We start from the raw sequence: 25,155 nt of genomic DNA, 5'->3' as shown, positions 1-25,155 counted from the left end.
GACAATTAAGACAAAAACAGAACTTGAGAGTAGAACCTGAAAAAAAAGCAACTCATTATACTATACTTTCCCTATGTTAAACCATAAATGCTACATTCAACTGTAGCCCTTAATTTTCTTAAGGTTCTTAGCAGAAACCAAATCTGTCAGTATCTCATTTGGCTTGTGTATTTCTAGATAAAAGACACAAAGGAGACTAATCTTCAAAGACTCTATCTTTTTCTGAAAGTGACATTCCTCATTCCACTTTTGATATGGGGGTGAATAAGAATGAATCTATATTTTTTTGCTCATACGGTTTCCTTGGAAGAGAATTATCCTGTGACACAAAAGGCGCAAGTACATAATACTTGAAAATAATGAGCAATAACAGTTTCCTGTATGAAGATAACAGCTTTATTCTTCTCTGGTCCCACTAATCCAATGACTCAAAAAACTCAGAGCATAGAAAAGAATGAAATTCCTCTTCATTGTCCAGCTTGAACAAACCTAAGAAGATTCTAAAGGGCTAGGAGCAGATATCATCAAAGGTAATCCAAGTGATTCTGCAAGGGCCATGAAAGAGCATTCCATTTAATCTTGAAAGCAGCAGCACCTCCCAAGGAAGTAGAACAACACTTTAAAGAGATAGGTATTAGCTCACAGAGAAGTTCCTAAGAATAGAAATAACTACCATTTACTGAGTGCTTACTATATGACAGGCACTTTGCTATGCAATTTTTTTCATTTAATTATCTCAACAGTCATCCTCCATTGGTCCTATTATGATCTTTTCCAGAAACTCTGTCATAGATGGGTTAATTGATATGTCCAAGGTCGTATGGCTGACATATTGGATAATTATATGATTACATGCCAGGATGGTCTGCCTCCAACGTCTATGATTTTAATCTTCGTGAATGTTTCTGTTAGCTATATAGTAACTTGGAGTTATAATACACCTAGTAATCCATTAATCAACCTCACACTTAGGGCTGGGATCCCATGTGCAGCATCTTTGATGTTTGTACTCACCTAAGCTCTGTCTGAACATTCAGAGTATTGGAGAGGCTGGTGTGAGAGAAGGGTAAGGGAAAAACAAACCAAATGAACAAACATTGCTCTTCTCACTTCACACACATTAATTCTTATAAAAACCCCAAATAAAGATGGATACCACTACAGACATTTTATAAATAAGGAAACTGAGGTTCAGAGAAGTTGAGTAACTGGTCCTAAGGCATAAAACCAGCAAATGGTGGTATCTGTTTTTCTGATTCTAAAGCCCAAGTTTATCTCTTTCCATCAGCCTGCCTATCTTGGGAGAAATGCAATATCTTTTTTTTTAATCTTCAAGAGACTGTAGACATAATGTCACATTTAGAGAAAATTAATTAATAATTATAATTTTAATTTCAGAGTTTTCAATTTTTATTTTGGAGCCATTAATTTTTGCTTTTCATGTCTTAAATGTTTTTACAGACATTGAAAAGCTGGTAGTCCCTGGGACCTAAGGTTATCAGTCCTGAAGAGAAAATATTCTTGAACATAAAGAGTTAAAGTGGCTCTTTTCTGGTATTTTCCACTTTTTAATGAAGAAGATAGAAATACACAAATAATACATATTCATGATACTTAAATATTACCCATTTATCTTTAGGATTTTCACCTTAGTTATTGAAATGTAATAATCTAGATTCTAGGGTAATAAATTTCTCCATCTTTAGTAATTGTTTGACATGTAGGAAGAACAAAGAACTCTGTTTTAAGCAACTTACACAAGTTTGAAAACATAAGATTATGAATGTGATGATTTAATAAAAATTAAAAATCATATTTACATTGTGTGTTATGGTTATTGAAGTGTTACCACTACTTTGCAATTAGAAAAAAGTGATCAGTCAGCTCTACTAGCTCCAGTTTTAGGTGATTTCATTACAAGTTAGTTTAACTCAATAGCTCCAACCTTATCTTTATTAAAAAGAAGAAACAAGGTTGAGGAAATACAAAATGAAATTTTTTCCTAGAAGATACAGAAAATTAAGTACTAATTTTCCTTTGATGGAACTGCACATCGCGGAAAGCACAAGCCATGCTTCACTTGGATAAACAATACTCATTGTTCCAGACAGAAGTAGGGTGGGGAGTGGGTTATGTAGGAAAACATTTTTTTCTCCAAAATATGTTTTGTGAGTTGAGACACTAAGAAGGATGAGCTATTAGTTCCAGTGAATTATATTACTCATTGTTCCATTAGTTCCCTTAGATATAATAGATCAATGTTGGATTTACTGCAAATAATACTGTCAATGTCAATGAGACTAATGGGTTGATATAAAAAATAAGTTAATGTTTTTCTAAAGCATTTATCCTTAAAGACTAAGTTTTTGTTGTATTTTAATGGCCCATATCCTTCCAGAAATCTTCTGTGGTATTTCTTTCTTAGAGTAGATTACTGCTTCCATGATGGTGGAGGGATACAGCATGACCCATGAGCATCATGTTCTATCAATTGCTCCATGTCTGGGAAGTTATGGTGGCATAATATTTAATAAGAGGTGACATAGCAGGCTTAGTATTATCTGTAATAGACGAACCAAAGTGAAGTTTTAGGTTTGAGACATACTCCCCAGCTTTCCTTTGGTATAAAAAATTAGAAGTTGAATTGCAATATAGCCAACTGGTGGCTTCTGAGGTGGCCATTTCACAATCTGGGATACATAACTCCGAATGGAACACCAGCTTTAACTTGGTGCCCCAAAAGGATAGTAAAGAAAACAGGCCTTTATTTTGATAATGCTCATTATTACATCATTAGCATGTATTTATTATCTTTGTGTAATGTATGTGCCACAGATTTTAGGGAAGATGAGTCAATGCTTATCAGACCCTTACAATGCGTCAGGAATGTTGTCCTGTGCTGTTGTTAATTTATTTAATCTTAATGATACCCCATAAGACAGGTAACATTGTTATCACAATTCTGTAAATGAGAAGATCACTGTAGATAGGATATGGATAAGCATTTTTAAATTTTAAAACAATTTCTAGCTTGGATGTATTTTAATCTCTATTTAAAAAAATAAAAAAATAATGGTTTCCCACATACAGAGCTAATAAGTTTCCTTTAAAATATGTATGCGTGTGTGTGTGTGTGTGTATGTACGCACATATATTTAAGTAAAAAAATGAATCAATATTTTTAGAAAATATACAGTTGTGGCAAAAATCATGGAAGCGATATTAAAATGCCAAAGTTGAAAATGATGGTTTAATGGAATAAATTGAGGATCCTGGAGAAGGTTACTAAAAAAAAAAAAAATCACAGATGGTTGTAAAAACCCAATATATCTTCTTGGAAGTGCGTGTTGTTTGTAATGCTATAAGTAGAATCTAAGATTCATAATACATTATCTAAGATATTTGGTTTTCCTTTCTTTCATTGCTTTCTTTTCCCTTTTATCTTCCTCCCTCCCTCCCTCCCTTCCTACCTTCCTTCCTTCCTTCTGCCTTCTTTCATTTTGTATCTTATTTTCTTCCATCTCAAGAGTTCCATCTCGAGAGTTCACATTGGTGTTATTCCACAGAGACTCATTAAGGTTAAGAATTTAAGGAGCTGTGGCTGTTTTTCAGGTAAATTATGATTGCTGTTTTTTATTGAATTCAATCACAGTGACACATCCATAGATCGCATGACCACACAACAGCTATAGTAACTGCATAATTATATCAATCGCTCATTTAGTATTTGAATTAATCACAATACCAAATTTACCTAAAAGGAGACCCTAACAAACATCATTTTATCATAAACCTTTTCATATGTAGATAAAGAAAAAACATTAAAAATAATAACTTTGAGAGGCAAAAATAGAGTCCTTTCATTGAAGGACATTTTAAACAGCTCTTCCTATGCTCCACTGATGAAAGTGTAGAATATAAGGCGCTGCTGTGTGAAAGGAACAACAACACCGTGCTCTTCGGTGGGGGAATTGTGAAGGGGTCTCTAGGCGTTCTTGTTAATAAATGAACTACCCATTCTGCGTGTGTGGCCTGTCTTCTTCCTCTCTTCTATTTGAAGTCAGAAGTTTCTTTCTCTTAACAGGAGGCATTTACCAACATCAGCCAGCCTCCCTGCTTGCATGCTGCACTGGCCTGCATCTCTATTCTTTGCAATCAGTAACATTTTGTGGCCCAACGTATTTCACAGCAACCCCTGAGCAACCTGACCAGGACTCCTGAATATAATAACTGCCTCTATACACGAAAAGTCTGTCAGGAGACAGAAATGATTTTTAGGGTGTGCAATCAATGTAGAGAGCTAATATAAAACATTTAGGGTGCTCAAGACTGCTTTTAAAATAAATCATTGTGGCCTTTGTTTGGGGGGAGGATCTGTATTATCAAGATGATTGTCTTTACTTTTGTCTTTGCTTTATCACATAAACCAAGATAGAAAGAGATGATCCTCCAAGGAGTAGTGGAAAACTCTCTCTTTTATATTCAGTAAGTGTAGCTATTGATTTTATTCTCATGTACAAGCCATAGTCAGGCACTGCCAAGAATGTCAAAAAAATCGATTCAGAGTAAAGCTCAGTAAGCAAATACAATAGGAGCTTCTTGTCCCCGTCAGGCCACAGGTTTCTGGTGAACATTAGATGCATTTCTGAAGCCAGAAGCTTAGAAGATTCTCTTTGGAATTTGGAGTCATGAGCATGTTCTAGAGAACCTGACAAAGTTGTGTACATTTTTAAGAACTCACACATTTGGCAGAGCTATTCTTATTTATGCTGTTCACCCAATGTAATTATTAATATTTCCACTTTAACAGTGTACAGTGAAAGCATCATACAAAAACAATGAACTGTCTTCCTAGAAGTGAACTGCAGGGAAAGAAATTCTTACACAGGACATACTCTCTTACACAGGACAGTATAAGCTGCTCTGTGCAAGTACTAAGGGTGTAAACTGAAATTTAGAAAATTTTGGTTAAAAGTCTGCTTTTAACACTTTTGGTGGCTTGCAAAATCACTTTACAAGGTAAAGACTAGTAGGTGTACAATGCTATCTTTTAGCAAAGGTGGGAATATACATACATGTCTGTTAAAATAGAAGGAAAATCTCAAAACAAATGAAAACGCTTACCTTTGGGGGAGGAAGGGAATGTGAGGTGGTTGGAAGAGCAAAGGAGGTAGGGATTGTTTTATAGTTTAACTTTAGAACCATGCAAGTGTTTAAATAATTATGAAATTAAGTTAAATTAAGTTTTTAAAATCCAAACCAAAAGAAAAATGAAGTAAAGTAGTAGCTTAACCATGCAGTAAGGACATATTCTTAAACTGAAACTTAAAGTACAGTTTAAAGCACAGTAATTCTACTCACTGTCTATAATGTGATATATCCTAAAGACAAAAAGTACTGCAAGGGAATCTTAACCTCTTTTTGGTAATCACATAATTAGTAACAATAATGTTGGTATTATTTTAAAAAGCTATTTTCAATATAATATATAATATATATTATAAAGCTATTGTCAATAATATTGACAATATTATATTGTCAGTAGTGTCTATAATACTGACTATATATATACACATATATATTTATTTACTAGAATAAAGTAAAGAGGCATGTTAATACATTAAAAATCAACATTTTCAATGGAAAATAAACAAAATATTATGTCAAAGAAGTTGAATAAAAGACCTATCATTCTGAACTTGAATTAGACACATCAGTGTGAACTCATGATGCATTTTCTTCACTTCCTGGACAAAGAATGTGCACGTTGGTACACCAGAAGACAAGGAAACTATCAACAACTACTGATGCCATGTTTAAAGAGCTCAGGAGCCAATGTAAAGAGGCCAACCACGGGCCAAAGACAAGACAAAATGAGTGTCACTGATAACAATAGCTACAGTGGATGGAAACAGACATACTGGTTATAGCATGTGACTTCATAACGGTAAACGAACAACAAAATGCCAGACATCAGGGGTCACATTTGGGGGTTTGTTGGGAAACAGTCTTATTTTGAAAATAGCTAAATAAAAGGAGCCAAATACTGATCTCCCTTCACTGTACCAACTTTATCTCAGCATTACCATATAGTTGATGAGGGAGAGCTCTTTAGAGAATAATTTGGTTAATAAATAAAGGAAGAATAATAGAATATCATAATTTTGCAAACTCTAAAGAGACTTAGGCAAAGATTATTAATGGCTGCTAAAATTGCTGCTGCTATGGTTGAATTGTGTCCCTCTAAATTCATGTATTAAAAAAAGTCTTAACCTCCAGTACCTTAGAATGTGTCCTTATTTGTTATATTTAGAAATATGGTCTTTACAGTTGTCATCAAGTTAAAATGAGACCATTAGTGTAGACCCATATCCGATATGACTGGTGTCTTCATCAAAAGGGAACACAGAGATACACAGAGGAGGGAGATGTGAAGAGACATCAGGAGAAGTTAAATACATGCCAAGGAGACAGGTCTGAAATGGCTCTTCGCACACAGCCTTCCAAAGGGACCAACAGTGCAGACTTCAGAACTGAGACAATAAACTGCTGCTCACACCACCCATTTTGTGATACTTTGTTACTGCAGCCCTAGAAAACTACTACAATTCCGTGTAAATGAATGGGGTTATTACAGCAGACATATCAGATTGTCAATGCCTAAATCTGCTCATCGATTTTCAGATCACAAAAAAAGACATAGCCAAGCATTTGTGTTTCTTGACAGAAGTACACAATAGGTGCCTTACACAACGGTCTTGCCAAAACACAACGCAATGACTGATATAAATCTGGCCAAGCCTCAAATAGGGGAAACAGAAGAACACATTTGCAATGACAAGATGTAATCATAAAAAATAACATGATTAAAAAAATTACCAGGTGAAATGAAAGAATAGAAAATATTTAGAGTATAAAAAATTTAAGGTAATTCATCAGACAATTATAATGTGTATATCAGTTTGGACCTGCTTTTAAAAGGCAATAAACTATGAGAAAGGTAGTGTTACTGTAGATCTGCTAGTATTGGTTATCTGTAGTATTATGCTACGTAAAAGTAGCATAATAATCGTACACAGTTCATAGTGTTGTGTTAGTGATTAAATATATAGGTAGAGCATTTAGCATAGTGACTGATGCGTTATGTCATTTCAATTATTATATACTAGGGTATTGGTTAAATTGTATGATACAATCGCAATCAGTATTAGTTAAAATGATGTGATATGTACATCTTACTCTGCATATGCATACTGTGTGTGCACACAAGTCCACATACATGCTCTACAACACACTTACTGAGTGTCAATGTGAGCCAGTATTTGGCTGAAGAGTTTTCACTATGAATTTCACTTCCCATTCTCATGAACCCTCAAAACCAACCAGCCCTGAGCTTTCCTTTAGTAGGAGATGCAGGAAAGAAGCATTAGGAAACGTTGAAAGGAAAACTAAAGCAAGAGTTAGGAGGAAAATGCAAAAGAAAGGGCAGCTGAAGAAGGTTAAATTTGCCACTAATTGTCTTCCAGAATTAAGTCATCCCATGCCTGCCATTTTCAGGGAAAGGTGAAAGCATCATGCTTCAGCACCCACAAGGCTAGGCCTTGGAGAGAACCAGTGTGCAGCCAGCTGGAACGTGTTTGGACAAGAGGCAGAATACATCTAGTCATTTATTGTGATGATTGCTCTTTGGTTAAAAACCATCATTTAGATACAGGAAATGTTGCAGCTGACAACTATCTTGGGTCAGATGACCACATCCTACAAATTTTCATTTCAACTTTTCAAACATTTATTCGGTTTAAGAGAGGAGATACAAAAGGCTATGGAAATAGAGTTTACATTTTCAACAAATATACAATCTTTTTTGCATCACAGAAAAATAACTCTAAGATACAGAAAGAATATCCTGAGAGTTACAAACAAATCTCCTGGGCCTTTATGAGGTGAAAGTGAAGTAAGATATCAAAAAAGAGAAGGTTTTTATCTGGTCAGGAAGATTGTAACAATCCTCCTGGAGAAAAAGGAATTTGTGAAAGGATTTAAAAAAATAGTAAGATAGGAGAAAGCAGTGAAGTGGGGAAAAGTCTTTGGGAATAGAGAAGGGAGGGCATTTCAGTAGGAACATGCTGTTGCTAGATAAAATACAACATGCTTAATTAAATTTGGATTTCAATAAATAGCAAGTATTTTTTTAGTATAGATATGATACATGTAATATTTGGGACATACTTAAATTTGAAATGTTCTGGAGATCTTTAAACAAATAGTAAGTTGTTTTTAAAGGTTTAGATTTTGTAGAAGATGGTAATGGGCCATAAGTTGGGAAAGACATTTTGGTTATTCATAGAAGTTCTTAGGTTCCATACAGAAGACTGAAAACATACTTTTTGTGGGGACTGTGAAGAACTTTTTTTTAGTGCAGGAGCAATATGATCTGACATGCACTGTAGAATGAATAAGATAGCAGTGATGAAAAGGGGAAAAACTGAGACAGGAAATTGGCCAGGAAGTGACATATAGTGAGATTATTAATTTATTTAGGTGATGAGAATGGTTTGGAAATAAAGATGGTTGAGATAGAGTAGAAGCAACAGATTGGACAAGGGATAAAAGAGAGATAAAGTCAAAGATGCTGCATTAATGCCTATTGACTGGGATGATGATGATTTGTTAGCAGCTAGGAAAGGCATAGGACTTGGTTTTAGGAAAAACAGATAATACGAAATAGGGGTCATGTCAGGAGGAACTGGCAGGGCATCCTGATACAGAGTCTCAATAAGCAATTACAAATATTCTTTTGTACTCAATGATTTTGGTATTTTAGATATTTCAGCTGTTAAATTCAATAAGTTGGCCACAATTAGAAGCAAAAGACAAACCATTGATTGAATAGCAAAAAGACAGAAGAACGAGGATAATGAAACAATTGTGTTGAATCTTGGAAATTTGGCAGTCAAGGTTAATCATCACTGTTAAATTATTCAGAGAAGTCAAGAGTATAAATTGAAAATCAGCAATTATGTATGTAATTTTTGAAAGAGCTGTTTTAGGAAGGTCACGTGGATGAGAGCTACTCTGGTTTTGGAGATTGAGGAGTGAGTGGATGGTGAAGTAGAAGAAACCAAAGGGCTGGTGCATGAAGGGAAATTGAGGGGAAGGAGCCAACCGAGAGGGAAGACTGAACAATTAAATAAAAGGGAGCAAAGTCTGAAAAGAGTGAGCAGCAATGATATTAACTTCTAGGTTAAGTTCAGAACTTTTATCACAGATATTTTTTCCACTTGCATAATGTTTGGGATATTGATGAAAATACAGACATTAATTGTAGGATTTTGGTCCTTCACTGGAGTTTTGCCTTGGGGTTATTGGTGTAAGGAAGGATTTTAAGAGGCTGATGAAAACTCTAAAATAGGAAATTGGGAGGCAGTATGGGTTTGTGGATGTATTCCTGTAAAAGGTGACAAAAATTAAAGGCCTACTATTCTACATATCCTACAGTAATATGTCACAATTCAGATATTTCATAAAATTGGAAGCTAATTTGAATTTTAACCTAAAATTATATCCTAAAAACCCTTAACTATATGAGGGTTCATAATAGACCTCTGTAAGTCTACAATACCTCTTTAATACTTCATTCTTAAAAATATAAAGAAGTAGAACAAAACTCACTCTGGGGCAAAACATTGCTGATATAAATTAAAGGTAATCTAACTATATGTTGATATGTTCATGGATTAGAAGACTTTATAATTTTAAGATGTCAGTTCTCCCCAAACTGACCTACAGATTCAATGCAACCTCCATTATAATCCCAGCAGTCTTTTCAGTAGGGAAAGGCAAAAGACCTAGAATATCAAAAGCAATCTTAAACAGTAAGTAAAAAAGTTGGGGGCCTTGGCTTCATGACTGAACATACAGTTATGGCAATTTAAGTGTTTTGATACTGTCTAAGGATGGACAAATAAAACAATGGAAGAGAATAGAGCCTATAAATACACTCCTACTTATTCAATAAAAGACACCAAAACAATCCAATGGGAAAAGAAAAGTCCTTTCAATAAGTGATGCTGGAATAACTGCATAGCCACGTGGAAAATGGAACCTCAACCCCTACCTCATAGGAAACAAAAAAAGTCAATTCAATATGAATCATATACCTAAATATAGAAGCTAAAACAGAGATTTAAGGGGATTAAAACACTGTAAATCTTTTCAAAGTCACCACAAATATCATCCTACTTCTTTAATATATTATTTTCCCATTCCTTTTCATAATTAAGCAGTCACACTGAATACCTAGAACCTATTTCACTTCAGGACGGGTGACTGAGATAATGAAGCAATTGGTTCAATATATATATAACTTATACAGGAATCTAGATGTGAAATCTGTCTGGCAATGACATTTTCTTGTTACTGCTTATTATTTAAAGTTCAGAATAAATAATTCACTTACCTTCGATGCACCAAGTTGCCTAGATTTAGCTCAAATGGTTCCAAGAGAGATTTTTATGGTCTTTAATATAATTCCATTGTACAGATAAAGGCTTCTATATATTCTCTTCCTTGATTCTCTCCCCCTGCCCATTTCCAAAAGCACAACTATAAATCCTGACAACAACAGTAAAACACGCAACACGAAGCACCTTACCGGAGCCCGTAGAGAACTGTCCCATCAGGATGCAGCCGGATCATTCGGTTTTTCACTGTCACCCCATGCACGAAGGATTTCTTGTCATTCAGGAAGTAGGTATCAGGCACCCAGAGTTGGTCAGCTACCCTGTTGTCTAGCGTGAGGTTCAGTGGGATTCCAGAATAAGAAAGCCTTTTGTCTTTCCAAGACTGCTGGAAATACATGGTGAGTGTATAATCCTGTGAAATAAAGGAAACCAAAAAAGAGAATTTTGCTATCATCATCTCACAGCTTTTGTTAAGAACATGATAACTTGTAGTATTATTGATGACCAGAGACTCAAGGTCCTGCTGTCCCCTAAGAGGTTACATTTGAATTTGTTAAAATGTGTACCTGTGAGTATAAGGCGATCAGTAAGTTAGAAGTACTAGACCAATAATTAAATACATGCACAACCATTTCCATCAATAAAACGCAAACACATTTAATGGAATTTTAATGTTTGAAGTTAAGGTGATGATGTCAAGAGAAGGTCATAAAGGAAAATTATACCCAGAAATCCATGCTTACAAAAATAGACCTCTGGATTTTATATTTGCAGTACTCCATATTTTGGAGGAGAATGCTTGCTAAATAATAAGTAAAATTTATTCACTGAAAAGGAGAGGGTGTTTGTAAACTCTAAATGCCTTTTGAGTAAATACTGATTTTTGTCTTATAAGTGTTACCAGTACCATTATTTGACTCTTTCTAGCAAATGTCAACTTGTCTAACAGTCCTAGAAGGTAGTTTATAAAGCACATTTGGATGGAGATGTTCATTTGGCCTGAGAACAACACCAGTGGTGGAACTGCTCATCTGTTTTCTTATCCTCATTCTCCTTTGTTTCAGGAATGTGTCTGAGGTCAGACCTGGGTTTGCACTTAAGTTCATTTCCTCACCTCCTATCAAGTCACACTAAAGATGTCCCTTTGCTCTTTTCTTTCTTCCCAGGTTTCCCCTGGCAGTGAGAGACAGAAAAATGTGAGCGGAATAAATGGATCCAACTTACAGGAGAGGAATGAATATCTTCGATCTTTAGTGGTTGTCTGTTTTTAAAGAAACCAATGGTAGCAATGAAATCATAAAGTCTTTAAGATGTGGGTTCCATTATAACAAAAACAGAAGGTACACTTTTTCTTTTAAATGGCATTTATATGTTAATAGTGGCTCTATGAATAGTAGCAGTTCAGAAAACACCACATAACTCCAATACAAAGTGTACTGCCATAGTTGTACAGAGTGGAAGGTATTCTATATACACTAGTTGAGAATCACTGACTCACATCATGCCTTACATGTGGGCAAACTGTACGTTAGCTAGATCCCTACATGGATATCTATGTATTTCTGAAAAAATCCTGTAAGATAACACAATACTTATTCTGGATAGTGAGTTCCATTGTTCTTCAACCATTCTATTTAAGAATGCTTATACTGTTTAGTCAGACACCATCTTGCAAAAATTCAAAGCCATTCTTTCTTGTTTGACAAGGACATTTGCTATTTGCTATTAATCATGCAATATTCTTTTTAAAAGTCTAATCATGCAATATCCTTCAACTTGACCTTTAATTCCAAAAGAATGGAACCCACAGGCTTATACACAAGTCTCTTTTCAATTGCTATCATTCTTATTTGTATCCTCTTCAAGAGCTTCCTTTTCAGAAGGAAATGAATTAGAACAGTTCTAGACCTTGGATTCTGAAATACCCTGACTCTAAGATCTGCCACATGTAGACCTGTGTAACCATGAGCAACTAACTTAATCCTTTGTGTCTCAAGGGCCTCATTTAAAAAATAAAAATAATAGTGTTTGCTGCCTTATTGTGAGCATTACTTGGGAAAATTATAATGAAGGTACTTAGAAAGAGTAATATGCTAAACAAATATGTTATCTTCACAATTGATCATTGCTATTTAAAGATTTGGATCATACTTACAAATTACTTGGAATGTACAGATTCATTTTCATCAGCATTTCAATTTTTAAAGAGCTGTTTATGAAAGAACTTATATGCAGAAGGACCCCTTTGACCACAAAAACAAGCAATTGTCTGCAATCAGTTGTAAGCTTTGGTGCTGGGATCTTGTTTGCAATTCAGTCGGTGTAAGAAAATTAATAAGTAGCCAAAGACATGTTATTGTAAATTTTGGCAAGGGGATCAGCACAATCAGCCATGGAATATGTGTTTCCATACTCAGAAGCTTCCAGTATCTCACTAGTGCTACAAGAGTGTTTCCTCACAATGAGACCACAACGTAAAACTCTCACTTTACCTTCTCCACAATACCATTTTAGTGTGTAATGGACAAAGACTCATTACTGTAAAGTATAAAGGACTATAATGACAAAATAAAAGTCTAATCATATATGCTATAATTAAAGTATGAGTTTATGGTAAGTAAACAATGGAGAGTGAAAAGGAGAGAATAATGCAGGCATGAGTCACCTCTGTGGAGAGTTAAGTGTGCGGGGGGCTCCTCTGCAGGTGTGTGTAGATTTGTCCTTTCTCTTTCTGGAAAATGTTTTGTTTTCTGTGGAGAGAGAACTACGCACATGCAGTAAGAACTTTGCTCTACAGAGCTCACCCTGTTTTCAATAAATATTGACTAAAAGTCACATCATGGTTCTAAATTAAAGCAATAACTTACCCTATTTCCAATAAGAAGTAATTCAGTGAAGATTTATGTATGCTCATATGTTGCATTTGGAAGTGGGAGATGAGAGGTAAGTACCCTGCAGACCTCTTCTTACGCATGTCTAGGGTTATTATTCTCATCTAGAACCTGACCTGGTTTCATGACAAGTGGAAATATAGACATATATAATTCAAAACCTTAATAAAAACTTTTGAAGTTAATGATAATTTTGGTGATAATGGTGCACATTATGGAAAGACCTAAAACATAGAAATTTTTCCTTTTTGTACTATGTACATTATATCACATGCATGATAATAATCTTTTTCTCTTTGAGAGTGCTCTGTGTTCTGTGGTGTTTATAGCCTTTCATACCTGCTATCACAATTGTTCTTAGAACCTGGTGAGATGGGCAAAGTCCCTATGATAGAATTTATGAGTCTGAGAGACAACTTGCTGTACCTTAAGTGGATTATTCTTTCTCTCTAAACCTTAATATAAATATGGACAGTGATATTTGAATATAATAAAACTTATGACATCATTTTGGTGTATCCTATTTTTGGATAAAAATGAAAGGCTTAAAATTGCTGTATTTTTCTCCTTTCATGCAACAGATTTTCAACTGATTCTTCATTAGTCCAGAGTGCAAGCGCTCCAGGAAGAATAAACAATTTTTCAGAAAGAAATCAGAGGCATTAATACTTCAGCCAAACAGGCTAAAATCATTTTTCTTCCAGGTATATTTCCAAGCGTCCAACCAGCTTTCTCAAGTTCTCAAGCTACTCTTTGAGAGGAAGTGTTACATATTTAGATACTATGGGCCTTAGGGGATTCTTTGACACTGAGGCAAATGAATGGGATTAATGGGTGTGAGGTTGTTAATGAAATTGGTCAGGCTAATTCAGGCATGAGAAAATTTAATTCATTGAGGAAAAGCAAGATAGACGATAGCAAATTGGAGTGCTCAATTGAGCTCCAAAAGGACATACTTTTAAAATCTAAAAATGTGTAAAGAAATAAGACAATATATGTAATAAATAAAAGCGAGTCTTTTGAAGAGTAAAGATAACATCTATTTTACGTAGTAGTTTTAAGCTCAGGGTGATCTTTGCCCCCCAGAGGACGTTCAGCAGTGTCTGGAGACAGTCTGGTTGTTGCAGCCGGGAGTTACACTGCGTTCCACCAGCATCTGTGGGAAGAGGCCAGGGATGCCCCGGACATAATGCACTGCACGGTACAGCCCCCGCAGCACAGAATCAATAGTTCAAAATGTCAGTAGTGTCAAGGTTAAGAAACCCTGTTGTAGATAAAAATATTTTTCTTTTTAGTATCAGTAAAAATTTTCAAAATATTTTTATCATTTTCATCATAAAACATATGTAGATTAATATGTCTACCCCAAGATTTTAATATATTCCCCAAACCTTTATGAATGGGGCATTAGATCATTTATAATTTGCTTCTGTACCATAAAAATCATTTGATAAAAATCCATTACTTTTAGCATCAGAGTAGGGATAAAGAGTTATGTGTTTTAGGCAAATATATTGAGGTGTGTGTTTTACCAGAATGAGCTCTAAGAAGACCTTGTGTCAGCTGGAAAAGTGAGAGTCTCTTATTAGCTACCTCCTTGATCAGCCCATTTCAGACTAATTTGTTCATGAACAGACAAAATATTGTGTTAACATCTTGTAATATTGCATCCACTCAGAAGGATCATATGAGCAATCCTTCTTTTTTAAATTGTTCTTGAAAAAAAAAGTTTATATACATATAGAAAGAACCAGGGCTCTTGCATACATTTGTATTTTAGTTTTCATCAATTTGAATATATATTATATGGGGTCCCAAATACAAATCCCTCTTTACTGAGATATATTTATGCCAGCTTACTTGACCTTGAGATCTGCTGTTTCCAAAGCTAAGGCTGCTTTTCCCAAAGGCTGAATGTAGTAAAGCTGTGCATCATTGCCTACCACTTCAACAATCACTTCTGTGATGGCAACTGCCCTGCCTGCAGCCCCTGCTGATTGACGAAGGCCACGTTCTACATCAATAATGCTGCCCTATCCCATTTTGACAAAGGAGAGTAGATGTCTGATTTATGAGCATCTGATTCAGAGGCAGGCAATAAGCTTGTATCTGGCTCAAAAAACAAAAACAAAAAAAGATGAGGTGGACCAATCAGAGTCCTCTCTCAGAAATTTTCTATTGGATAAAGGGTCTGAGACCAGAGATGTAGGACCAAATACAAAGGTCATGATATTTACTTGGGCTGCACTGCTATTGTGAGGTTATGAAAAAAAGAAGCCAGTGTATAGAGGAAGAAAGAAAAAAATAAAGGTGCAGAAAATAGTCATATGAGGAAGAGTCTGGCATGGTATAGAATGAACAACCAAGTTCATAAAGACTTTCTACTTCCTATTTCTATTTCTTGTGAGGTCTGGACATGTTCAATACTTCAACCTCTTATGAGCCCTCTTGTCTCATTATGATAAACTCCACTTTCTTTGTGCTAAGCTGATTCCATCTTTGTTTCCTCTAATCAGAAAGAGCCATAGTAATGATGCTGATCGACCTCCATAACAGAATCTCATTAAGCAATAATTATACGTGTTAAGGAAATCCAGGAAAAGCAATCATCTTGCCCATTTTCTGATTTTAAAAAAAGAGGTGTTATGAGAAATCTGAGATCCAGAGATATTAAATAACTGGCTAAAAAAGGCTTGGGAAGACATGTTAGTTTTATTAACCAAGAGAGCAAGGAAACAGAAAGAAAACATTTACTCCTGTAGAGACAATTCCCTATCAAACACAATGGCAATTACCAAGAAAAGTAACCTGAAGATTAAATGTATGTGCTGGCAACAAGTAATGCCTCCCAGGAGAGAAAAAAAAATCCACACAAGTTGCACCTCATGAAAACAAGAATAATAAAGAATGGCCTGACAAATAAGGCAATATAAGTTGTAATTGAAATGAACCACACATCTGTTTCTAATGAAAACCTCTAGTTTAAAACAGTATTCAACCTCTAGTTGAATATCAGTATCATCATTATGTATATCTACAACAGAAATTCATCATTGTATCTTTAGATTTGTTGTTAATTTCTGAGCTTTTATTTTAGCATCATCTAGTATTATGTTAACTGTTCGTATTATATTTGTTTGTTGTGCTTACTCCTTAGCCATGTTTTGTTATAGCTTTAAAATATAGGCATTCTTATTGTTGCCAAAGCCCAGGTTCTTAGTTATTTTGATTTTTTTTTCACCCAGTGTAGCCTTGTGCTCTGCCTCAGAGGACGTAATCCTTTTTACCTTTGTCTCATTCTAAATAACCTTACTTGGTTCATCCATCTGTGTAGTCAGATTTTTTGTCAATGTCGTGTTGTGTTCCAAACAGTTTTATAATTAATCAACTTGTTGGCAAGCAAAAACATTGATAGTTATTGTCCTATATAAAATGAGAGTCACCTAAGGAAATCATCTGGGCCCGTTGTAATAAATGAAACACATATAACATTGACATGACACCTGAATTATTCACTTGTATTCTGAAGTAATGAACTTAAAAGAAAGTCTCACTAGGTGAAGCTGAGACTATACCATATATAAGAAGTTCAGCATTTATAATTTTATATCTACTTAAGAAGCTGTAAATATTTACTTTCTTTAAAAATATAAATTCATTTTTCTATACAATGAATCCAATTTCTTAAAATAGATATGGTAAAATTTTTATTTCATTCAGTAAGAGTTTATGTGTCTTATATTCTAGAACCTAATCAGATTCTCAAATGGAATTGTTTCTATGGTAAAATATATTGAAATATTGGGCCTGACACAGGAATAGTTTCCTAGAAACATCTGAGTAAGAAAGATCAGATTATTAGAGTGATTAATTCATTTTGTAATATGTAATGATTGTTTACTATACAGGGATGGACAAAAATAGGTTTACAGATATAAGTGTGTAAAACACGAGTTTATTCTTGTATTATTATTTATTTATTAATTATTATATTATATTAGTTATTATTAATCTACTTTTTACCCAATTCTGTGTTGAAAGAATTGTATTATATCAGATACTGAGGGGAAAAATTTGAGTAATACACTTCCTCTGTCTACCTCAAGCACCTCGTAGGCCAGCGGGTGAGACTCAGCCCTGCATGTTTCCAAGCAGCACTGCTGTCCTCTGCAGGCTTCTTAGTTCTTCCATCACCTGTGCAGCCAGATCCCTGCATGGAAGTCTGTCTGATTCACATACACAAATCAGAGTGGTTCCACTTTTCTTTACTGGGAGCTGCCTACTCAAGACTGAGTAGGAGAATATCAGTTTAGCAAGCTCTGGCATTAACCTACATAATAGAAAAATGAGCCAGAGTTGGCTTAACATGGCACTGAAAGAGAGGTGAAGAAGAAGGGAAAATGTGTGAAATATATAGGGCAGAATTTGGAGACGTTTTTGTTGGGAGGTTAGAAGGGAGCATCAAGGATGACCACCTGGTTTCTGACCTAAGTGAGTAGATACGTAACAATAAGAATTAAAAATTTGGAGCTGAGGATGACTAATGTGTTTGAACTGGTTTGTGTTGTGGATGTCTGAGGCCTTTGCACATAGAGGTGCCAAGTAGGTCCTTATGGGCTGAACAGGACTCAGGGAGAAACACAGCTGTGTGAGTCACAGTGATAGATGAAGCTCTGGAAATGGAATAGCTCACCATGGAGACGGGACAAGGTGAGAAGGGGACAGAACTCCTGGGAAATTTGATTCTAAGATTAGTCATTCAATCTTTTGAGTTTCTGAAACACTCTTCTACTTTGATTGTAGTGCTTATTTTGTAATCATTTCTCAGTCCCACTGGATTTTGAGCTCCCTAAGGGCAAACATTTGTATTTTTAGGCACTACCATAGCACAGAGTAGATAGCAGGTGCTCAAACATGTTAGCCGAATGTGAATTATGTAGAGTTGCATGTTTGGGGGCATTTGATATTAGCACTAAGCATGTTAGTGGAAACCTTCTTAAATTCTCCCAAACTGGACACCTTTAAATAACATATATAGGAACTTTCAGTGAGCTAAAATAATTAATAATCCAAAATTTCCATTCTCTAACCACTCAGGATTAATGAGTTTATAATTCCCACTAATACAGGAAATTGATAAATTTCTAGGAGATGGTAAAAACCCATGTCATTAAAAGCAAACTTACTTTTTACAAATGGCCTTAGCTAGTGTGGCTCAGTAGATTGAGTGCCGGCCTGTGAACCAAAGGGTTGCCAGTTCGATTCCCAGTCAGGGCACATCCCTGGGTTGTGGGTCAGATCCCCAGTAGGGGGTGTGTGAGAAGCAACCACACATTGACGTTTCTCTCCCTCTCTTTCTCCCTCCCTTCCACTCTGTCTAAAAATAAATAAATAAAATATTTTTAAAAAGCAAACTTACTTTTTACAAATGAATTAATAGTGACTTTTGACAAAAAGTTGATAGACATATTTTGAATTATATCTAATAGAAATTACATTGATAGTTCCAATACTTTGGAAGTATAAACCTATTTATACTAAAGCTTTAAAAATGGATCTGTATTCAGTGAAAATTTCAAGCTCACTTGCAAGTTAGTTGATATTTAAAATTATCAATAAATTGTTAGATTGATGATGATAATTCATAAACTCTACTGAAATTTTAAATAACATAATTAAACAACATTTTAAATAACATAAGACATACCAGATTTGTCAAAGTTCCTTAGTTCCAGAGGTACATAAAAAATTAGTGTTTACATTTTCCCCAAAATCTAAATAAATGCAAAAATAAAGCCAGCTACTTGGAGGATCTAGGGAAATGTTCAGAATGTGTTAGTTTAGTCTGACCATCTTGAGCTAGACTATGAACACATGACTAGAATTGTAACCAGCATATGGTATGCATGGAAACTTGAGAATGACAAGCTATAAAGTGAGCTAAGCTGGGACAGGATATGAGAATCAGAAATAAAGCAAGATTCTATCAACACATGCACTACTTAAAAGAAATTTAAAAAAAATTGTCATCATTTTCTAGCCCAGGAAGGTACTTTTTCTCTTGTGATTGGTGATCTTGCGATGTGTATAGAATTTAAAATGGAGCAGTAAATAGCAGAGCTTTTTAAGTGTGGAACTGTTTTCTTGGAGGTTAATGACAGCTTAGGAATTCTTAACTTAAAATTAATAGGGTGGAAAAGGGGAGATTGTTAGTGGATGCAGTGATATCTCTCTCAGTAATCAAATATTTCTTATACATGTTGGAGCTTTTATATACCTCCCCAGGAAGAAATCCTTAGGTCACTCTCAGGAATCTTGTTTTTAGACGTGCTAAGGGAAAGATGAACTTGCATCAAATTATCATTCTAAAGGGACTGTGGGTAATGATCTCTTGGAGTCCCCAAGAAACTCTCAGAATAGAATGAGTAGTAAATTATGATGCCCAAATGTCAACTTTATCCTGTGCACTTATGAAAATTTTGGTGGCTACCTTACCTTTCTATATACTGAAAAAGTAAGTACTCTGTATGTGCTACTTATTTTCATTATGAATATTCGTTACCTTTTTCAACAGTTATTTATTTATTTATGTATGTGTTTATTTGGTTATTGCTTACCAACCTGTCATTCTTCATTTTATTTTCATTCACTAGCCACTTAGTAATTTGGAGGCAACAGTTTGCATGTTTGCTCACACTCATACAATTATCTAGGAATGCATAAATATAGATGAAATTGTCATTGCTTTAAAAAATAGCATTATATTCATTTCTGTGAATTTTTCTTTCCTTAATAACACAGCACAGAAATTCCTCCAATTCAAAAGGTAGAGATAAATAGTTCATTCCACTTAATGACTACAAGGATACTATATGTATACTATGGATATTAATCATAATTCTACTCATGTTCATTGAAATTTGTTTTAAAAATGTTATAAATATAAGTAATGCTGCAATAAATCTCTTTCAATAGCTAGATTACAGACACTGGTGTTTATCACATCATTACATATGATGCTATGCTCTGGAGCTTAATAAGATAACTTGCTAAAGTAAATAAAAATAAAATCATGGGCTGCTCCTTTGCTACATTATTTTCTAAACATTGAACTAAATTCAAACCTAGAGAAAGCATGAAGATTAAAGTTAGGTTTGCGGAACCAGCAAACCACATAAATATCCATATTGACTATCTCTAGGGGCTCAAACTCATTGAGCATCTGCTCAGACTTCTGTTGGCCGTTGATTGGATCTGGCTAAAAAGTGACTTGGCAGACTTCGCTGGAGAGAAGGATCTTGGCAACAACATGCCATGTAATGAGAGAGAAAGAGAAAAAAAACAAACTCTAGGAATTTCTTTGACAGTGTAAAAATGGCTTATAAATTCTAAAGCTAATAATTCTGGTGAACTTAATTTCCCTCTTATACAGTTTCACAGTCCTCCTTGGCCCTACACTAAACATGCATATCTATGTGGGTACAGACTGGACCTAACTAGGAATAAAACCTCCATGCTAACACCATGCTAAAGCAAACTGAGTTATCAACAAGTCTTTGGCTAAAACAGAGAGGTGGAATCTAGTTCAAGATTCATTATTCACTAATTCTGTGATTTTGTAGCAAATCTGACAACTAGTTTGAAAATCAACCTCCATATGTGTGTGACAGGCAGGAAAACTATCAACAAATTTGCTGAAATGATGAATTGAAATAATGTATTAATAGTTTTTAAAAAAAACATGAAGTTATAATTGAATAAATACGGAAAATAAAGTAGCTTAATGCAGTGGTAAAGAACAATGCAGTGCATAACATATATTTTTATTTTCTTTAGCTAAGTTATCAAGTTTAACAAGAGCTGCCAATTATTGAACATTAAATTATATGACCAGTACTTTATTAGGTATTTTCTATATATTATTTAAACCTTACAACAACTTCATGAAGGTGAAATTAATATTCCCTTTTTACCGGTGAGACTCTGAGGTTTAGGGGTGCCCAAAACAACTCTGCTGGAAAATGTCAGAGGTGTGTTTTAAACCCAACCTTGTCTTAAATTCCTTGTTCTTAGTACTGTGTCACGTAACAAACAATGGTTTAAGCATGTATTATAAGCAAAAAAAAAGGTTTTCATCCTAGGACCTGGCCTTTTTCTCTTGCTTAATACCGACTTCTGCCTTGCTTTTATATGGATGCTAATTAATCATTAACATTCCGTTCTAATGTAGACTTTTCAGTACTCTCTGATGTTTTATACATGAATTCCTCTTCATCAACTGGTAATGGCAATGAGGGCCATGGTCCTGCTCTTAGCTATGAACCACAGCTCATAACTCTGAGCCACATCCCACAACTCTGTGGGATGCCAAATACAATCAATTGTTCATCACTGCCCTGGACAACTTTTCAGATGTTAGCTGAGGGAAAGACAACATTTTTGCTTCATGATAACCCTTGAGGAGTACAGGAAAGAGAATTATTTTCTGTTGGTAGAATGACTTTCACATTCAAAATATGTTACCACTTCCAAGTAAAAGCCTCCTTAATCACTAGTTGTGGCAGCAACAATATTTCCTTTGCTAGAAATTCTTTCTAAGTGACAGTAAGATGAAAAGCAAACTGGGCATGTGCCTACAGGTTAAGAATCTCTTAATTTGGATGGAGTTTGTTTTGCCTAACACTCTAGGAGAAGTGGGCAAGCATGAACTGGTTGAGGGCAGGGGCTACCATAATCTCCTTCCATGCTCTAACACCAGGATGATGGGATGCTAGAAGAAGGAACTCTCCATGGTCCAGAGCAGAATCATGACCACCGCAACCCTGAAATCTCCTTCTCCATTTCCACTCCCATTCACAGAGAATGATGCAATCATCCACCCCATTCAGAAACTAGGAATCTTTTTTACTCTTTTCTCCTCTTTACTTATCATATTAAATTAATCAGTAAAACCTGGCATTAACTATGTCATAAAAATATCTCTTTATTCTGCTTACAGTTGCTATAATCTAGGTTGGTCTTTATCATTTTTCACCTGATTTCCTTCAATAGGCTCCTAATTGACCTTCTGCTTTCAGCCTTATTTTTCCCCAATTCATTTATTTTTTTTGTGGCAGGTAAAGCGGTATTTCAATTTTTTAAATTGCATTATGATTATTTTTCTGTTTCCAATGGCTCCTCAATGGTTCAACTTCCAATGGCTCCTCAATGTTATGAGGATAAAAATATGAATTCCCTAAAGGCACACAATGTGCTTTCTCTGTTCCTGTCTCTGTAGCTGCACTTCTTATTTGGTTCCATTCTTACTCTGTCATACAGTCACCCTGTCTCAGTTTCTCAAACACAAGGTGTTTTCTCTTGCTATGAAGCATTCTTGGCCTAGAACACTCATTCTTCCTCTCTTTGCCCTTGGCCTGGTTATCCTATCCTGGTACAGACCTCACACTGAAAGCTGAATTATAACTTTTTCCCTAGTCAGAAGTTAGAACATCTGGGTTAGTTTCCTCCTATGTTCCCACAGCACCTTATCACTGTAGCCTGCATCACTATGCAGGGAAATTGGCTGGGTGCTCTTCTATTTCCTGCACTAGACTGTGACCTCCATGAGGGTGTATCTATCTCGTGACTTTTCAGTGCTGAGAACAGGGCCTGCAGTATAGCGTGTGCCCCGAAACTACTTTTTGAATGAATCAATGAATGGACTAGAGTGTGGGGAAGATCACCAGGCAGCCAGCCTATTTGAAAAACAATTTGAAATTGTAGTAGAGGTGAAACATACTATGAATCTGAATGGAGGCAGAGGAGGAGGAGTTGTATGAAGAGAAAAGAGAGATAAAACATTGCAAGGAAAGAGAATAGACTTAAACTGGTTGCTGTAGTTATGGGTGATGCAGAAAGGAATGCAAGTGTTAGAAAAGTACCAAAACTTAGGAAAAAGTTGATGATTTGGTTTGGATAGTAGTTTGAAGTACTTGAAGTAGACATATAAATACTGTAGCTGATATAAGAGAATGGAGAGCTCAGGAGTACAGATTAATGAGTCCTCATCAACATTGTGGCTACTAGATTAAGTAAAATTATCAAAGTTAATTTACAGATTGGGGCAAGACAAGGACTTAGGACAGACGTTTAGTGCATACCAGTCTGTCTTTTTCCACCGGCTAAAGGACATTTCGTCTGTTATCACTCAAGAGATGGGATAGTGCTGAGGATGAATAGGATAAGTATCAAAATCTATAGATAACCCCCAAATGCATATTAATAAAATTCTAATCTTTAGCTGAGAAATCTGTTGTGTAAAGTGCAAGATGTAAATGGTAAGTAAGACTCACTTCTTAAACTTTATTATTTTCTTTTAGTGGGCCCTATCCACCCACTAAGGGAGGTGGGTGGATATTTCAAAGCTAGGCACCAGCTACAAAATAAATGGATGAAAAAAAAGAAACTGCCTTGAATAATGTACAACCCAGCCAGTCAAATTTTTAGTAAAATTGTGGAGTCTTATGCTAACACATTTCTTTTAAACATATTTAAAAGTTATTGTTAGTCATCCTCTTAGCTTCATATCATTTAATTGTTTTCTAAATACATTGCCTTTAAAAAATTCATATGGTAAAATTGGTTTGCTAATGAGAATAACCTGAATATCTGGAGAAGTGGATTTTAAAAATATGGATGATCTTCAGCAAATCAAACTTCCAGACAGGGAGCTTGTTTATCTGGTAAAATGAACAGGTCATTTAGGTCAATGATTCTCCCATTCAATATACGTAATTACCACCAGGACTATTTGGGCTACTAAATATGATTCTGAGGGAAACAGTCCTGAAATCTATATTTTTGATAGATGCTTCCAAGGCTGCTATCATGCTATTAATTTTCAGATCATAATTTGAGAGACAGTGACCTGAGTTTTCCCTACACATCCTTCAAATACTAAATGAACAATATCTATGCTTTAGTTAGTCTGTAAGATCCATTCCTGTCTTCCTTTATGGCATTTTCTATTTTATCACTTTCCTGTTGTACTCTCTTTCCACTGCAGCAAAAGGATTGTAGGCCTAAAAATGTCCTAGCGTCACCTATAAAAACACATTTTTATGAATACTAAATGAGGAAAAGTGGGAGATTGAGAGAGAGGGTTCTATTATCTTTACTGTCTGGTACTGTTTTCCTGTTCGTCCAACTGACTTCTGGTTTGCACGTTTATTTTTAGAACATGTAACTCTGAAGCATACTGAAAATTAAATCTCTAAATCAGATGTGAGGAAAAAATCAAGGGTCTGCAAGTAGAATGGCCACTAAAATGATATCTTCAAGCATACCGCAGGATTTTATTTCCTAAGAGCACCTTGAGTCCCCACCAATTTTCCACACTTCGTCTGGGGCTATTTCTCTATCCTGAATGTGGGAGACACTGAGGCTCAGGAGGGGTCCTCTATCAAAACGTCAGAGAAAGCTTTAGGGGAAAAAAGGCTATGCTGCTGTATTTTCTCATCTGCTTGGAGCAATGTGTATTTTGGTACGGTGTTAAAAATCCTCCAGCAGTTTCTCTCATGTCACAAGTTTAAGAAGTCCTCTATGAATGAGTCAGCCTGGGAGTTGCCATGGTAACAGTTTTCAGTCCTTTGGAGTCAGTCCTCTTCTGATGCTGCCACTGAAATACCTTAGTTTCAGGAGGATTGAAATTCCCATTACATTTAAATATTCATTATGTTACATATGCATTCCCTGATTTTGCAATATTACCTGGCTAGAAATCATTTTTAGCGATCCATAAATAGACATGCTACATTATGCTC

The 25,155-nt window shown here is 35.3% G+C and overlaps 1 protein-coding gene across 1 annotated transcript in view; it reads right to left on the bottom strand.

The window, feature by feature from the left end:
• GABRB1 (gamma-aminobutyric acid type A receptor subunit beta1) overlaps positions 1-25,155 on the bottom strand; it is a 332,210-nt gene that overhangs the window by 191,436 nt on the left and 115,619 nt on the right. The window contains exon 4 of the mRNA XM_045834675.1: positions 10,655-10,875. Within this exon, the coding sequence (XP_045690631.1) occupies positions 10,655-10,875 (221 nt within the window). The remainder of the gene's footprint in view (positions 1-10,654; positions 10,876-25,155) is intronic.

Source organism: Phyllostomus hastatus, unplaced genomic scaffold (genome assembly GCF_019186645.2).
Source record: "Phyllostomus hastatus isolate PE091 unplaced genomic scaffold, TTU_PhHast_1.1 phas_contig_196, whole genome shotgun sequence".
Taxonomy (NCBI): domain Eukaryota; kingdom Metazoa; phylum Chordata; class Mammalia; order Chiroptera; family Phyllostomidae; genus Phyllostomus; species Phyllostomus hastatus.
Note: the sequence above shows the minus strand (reverse complement) of the source record. Positions and strands in the feature narration are given on the sequence as shown.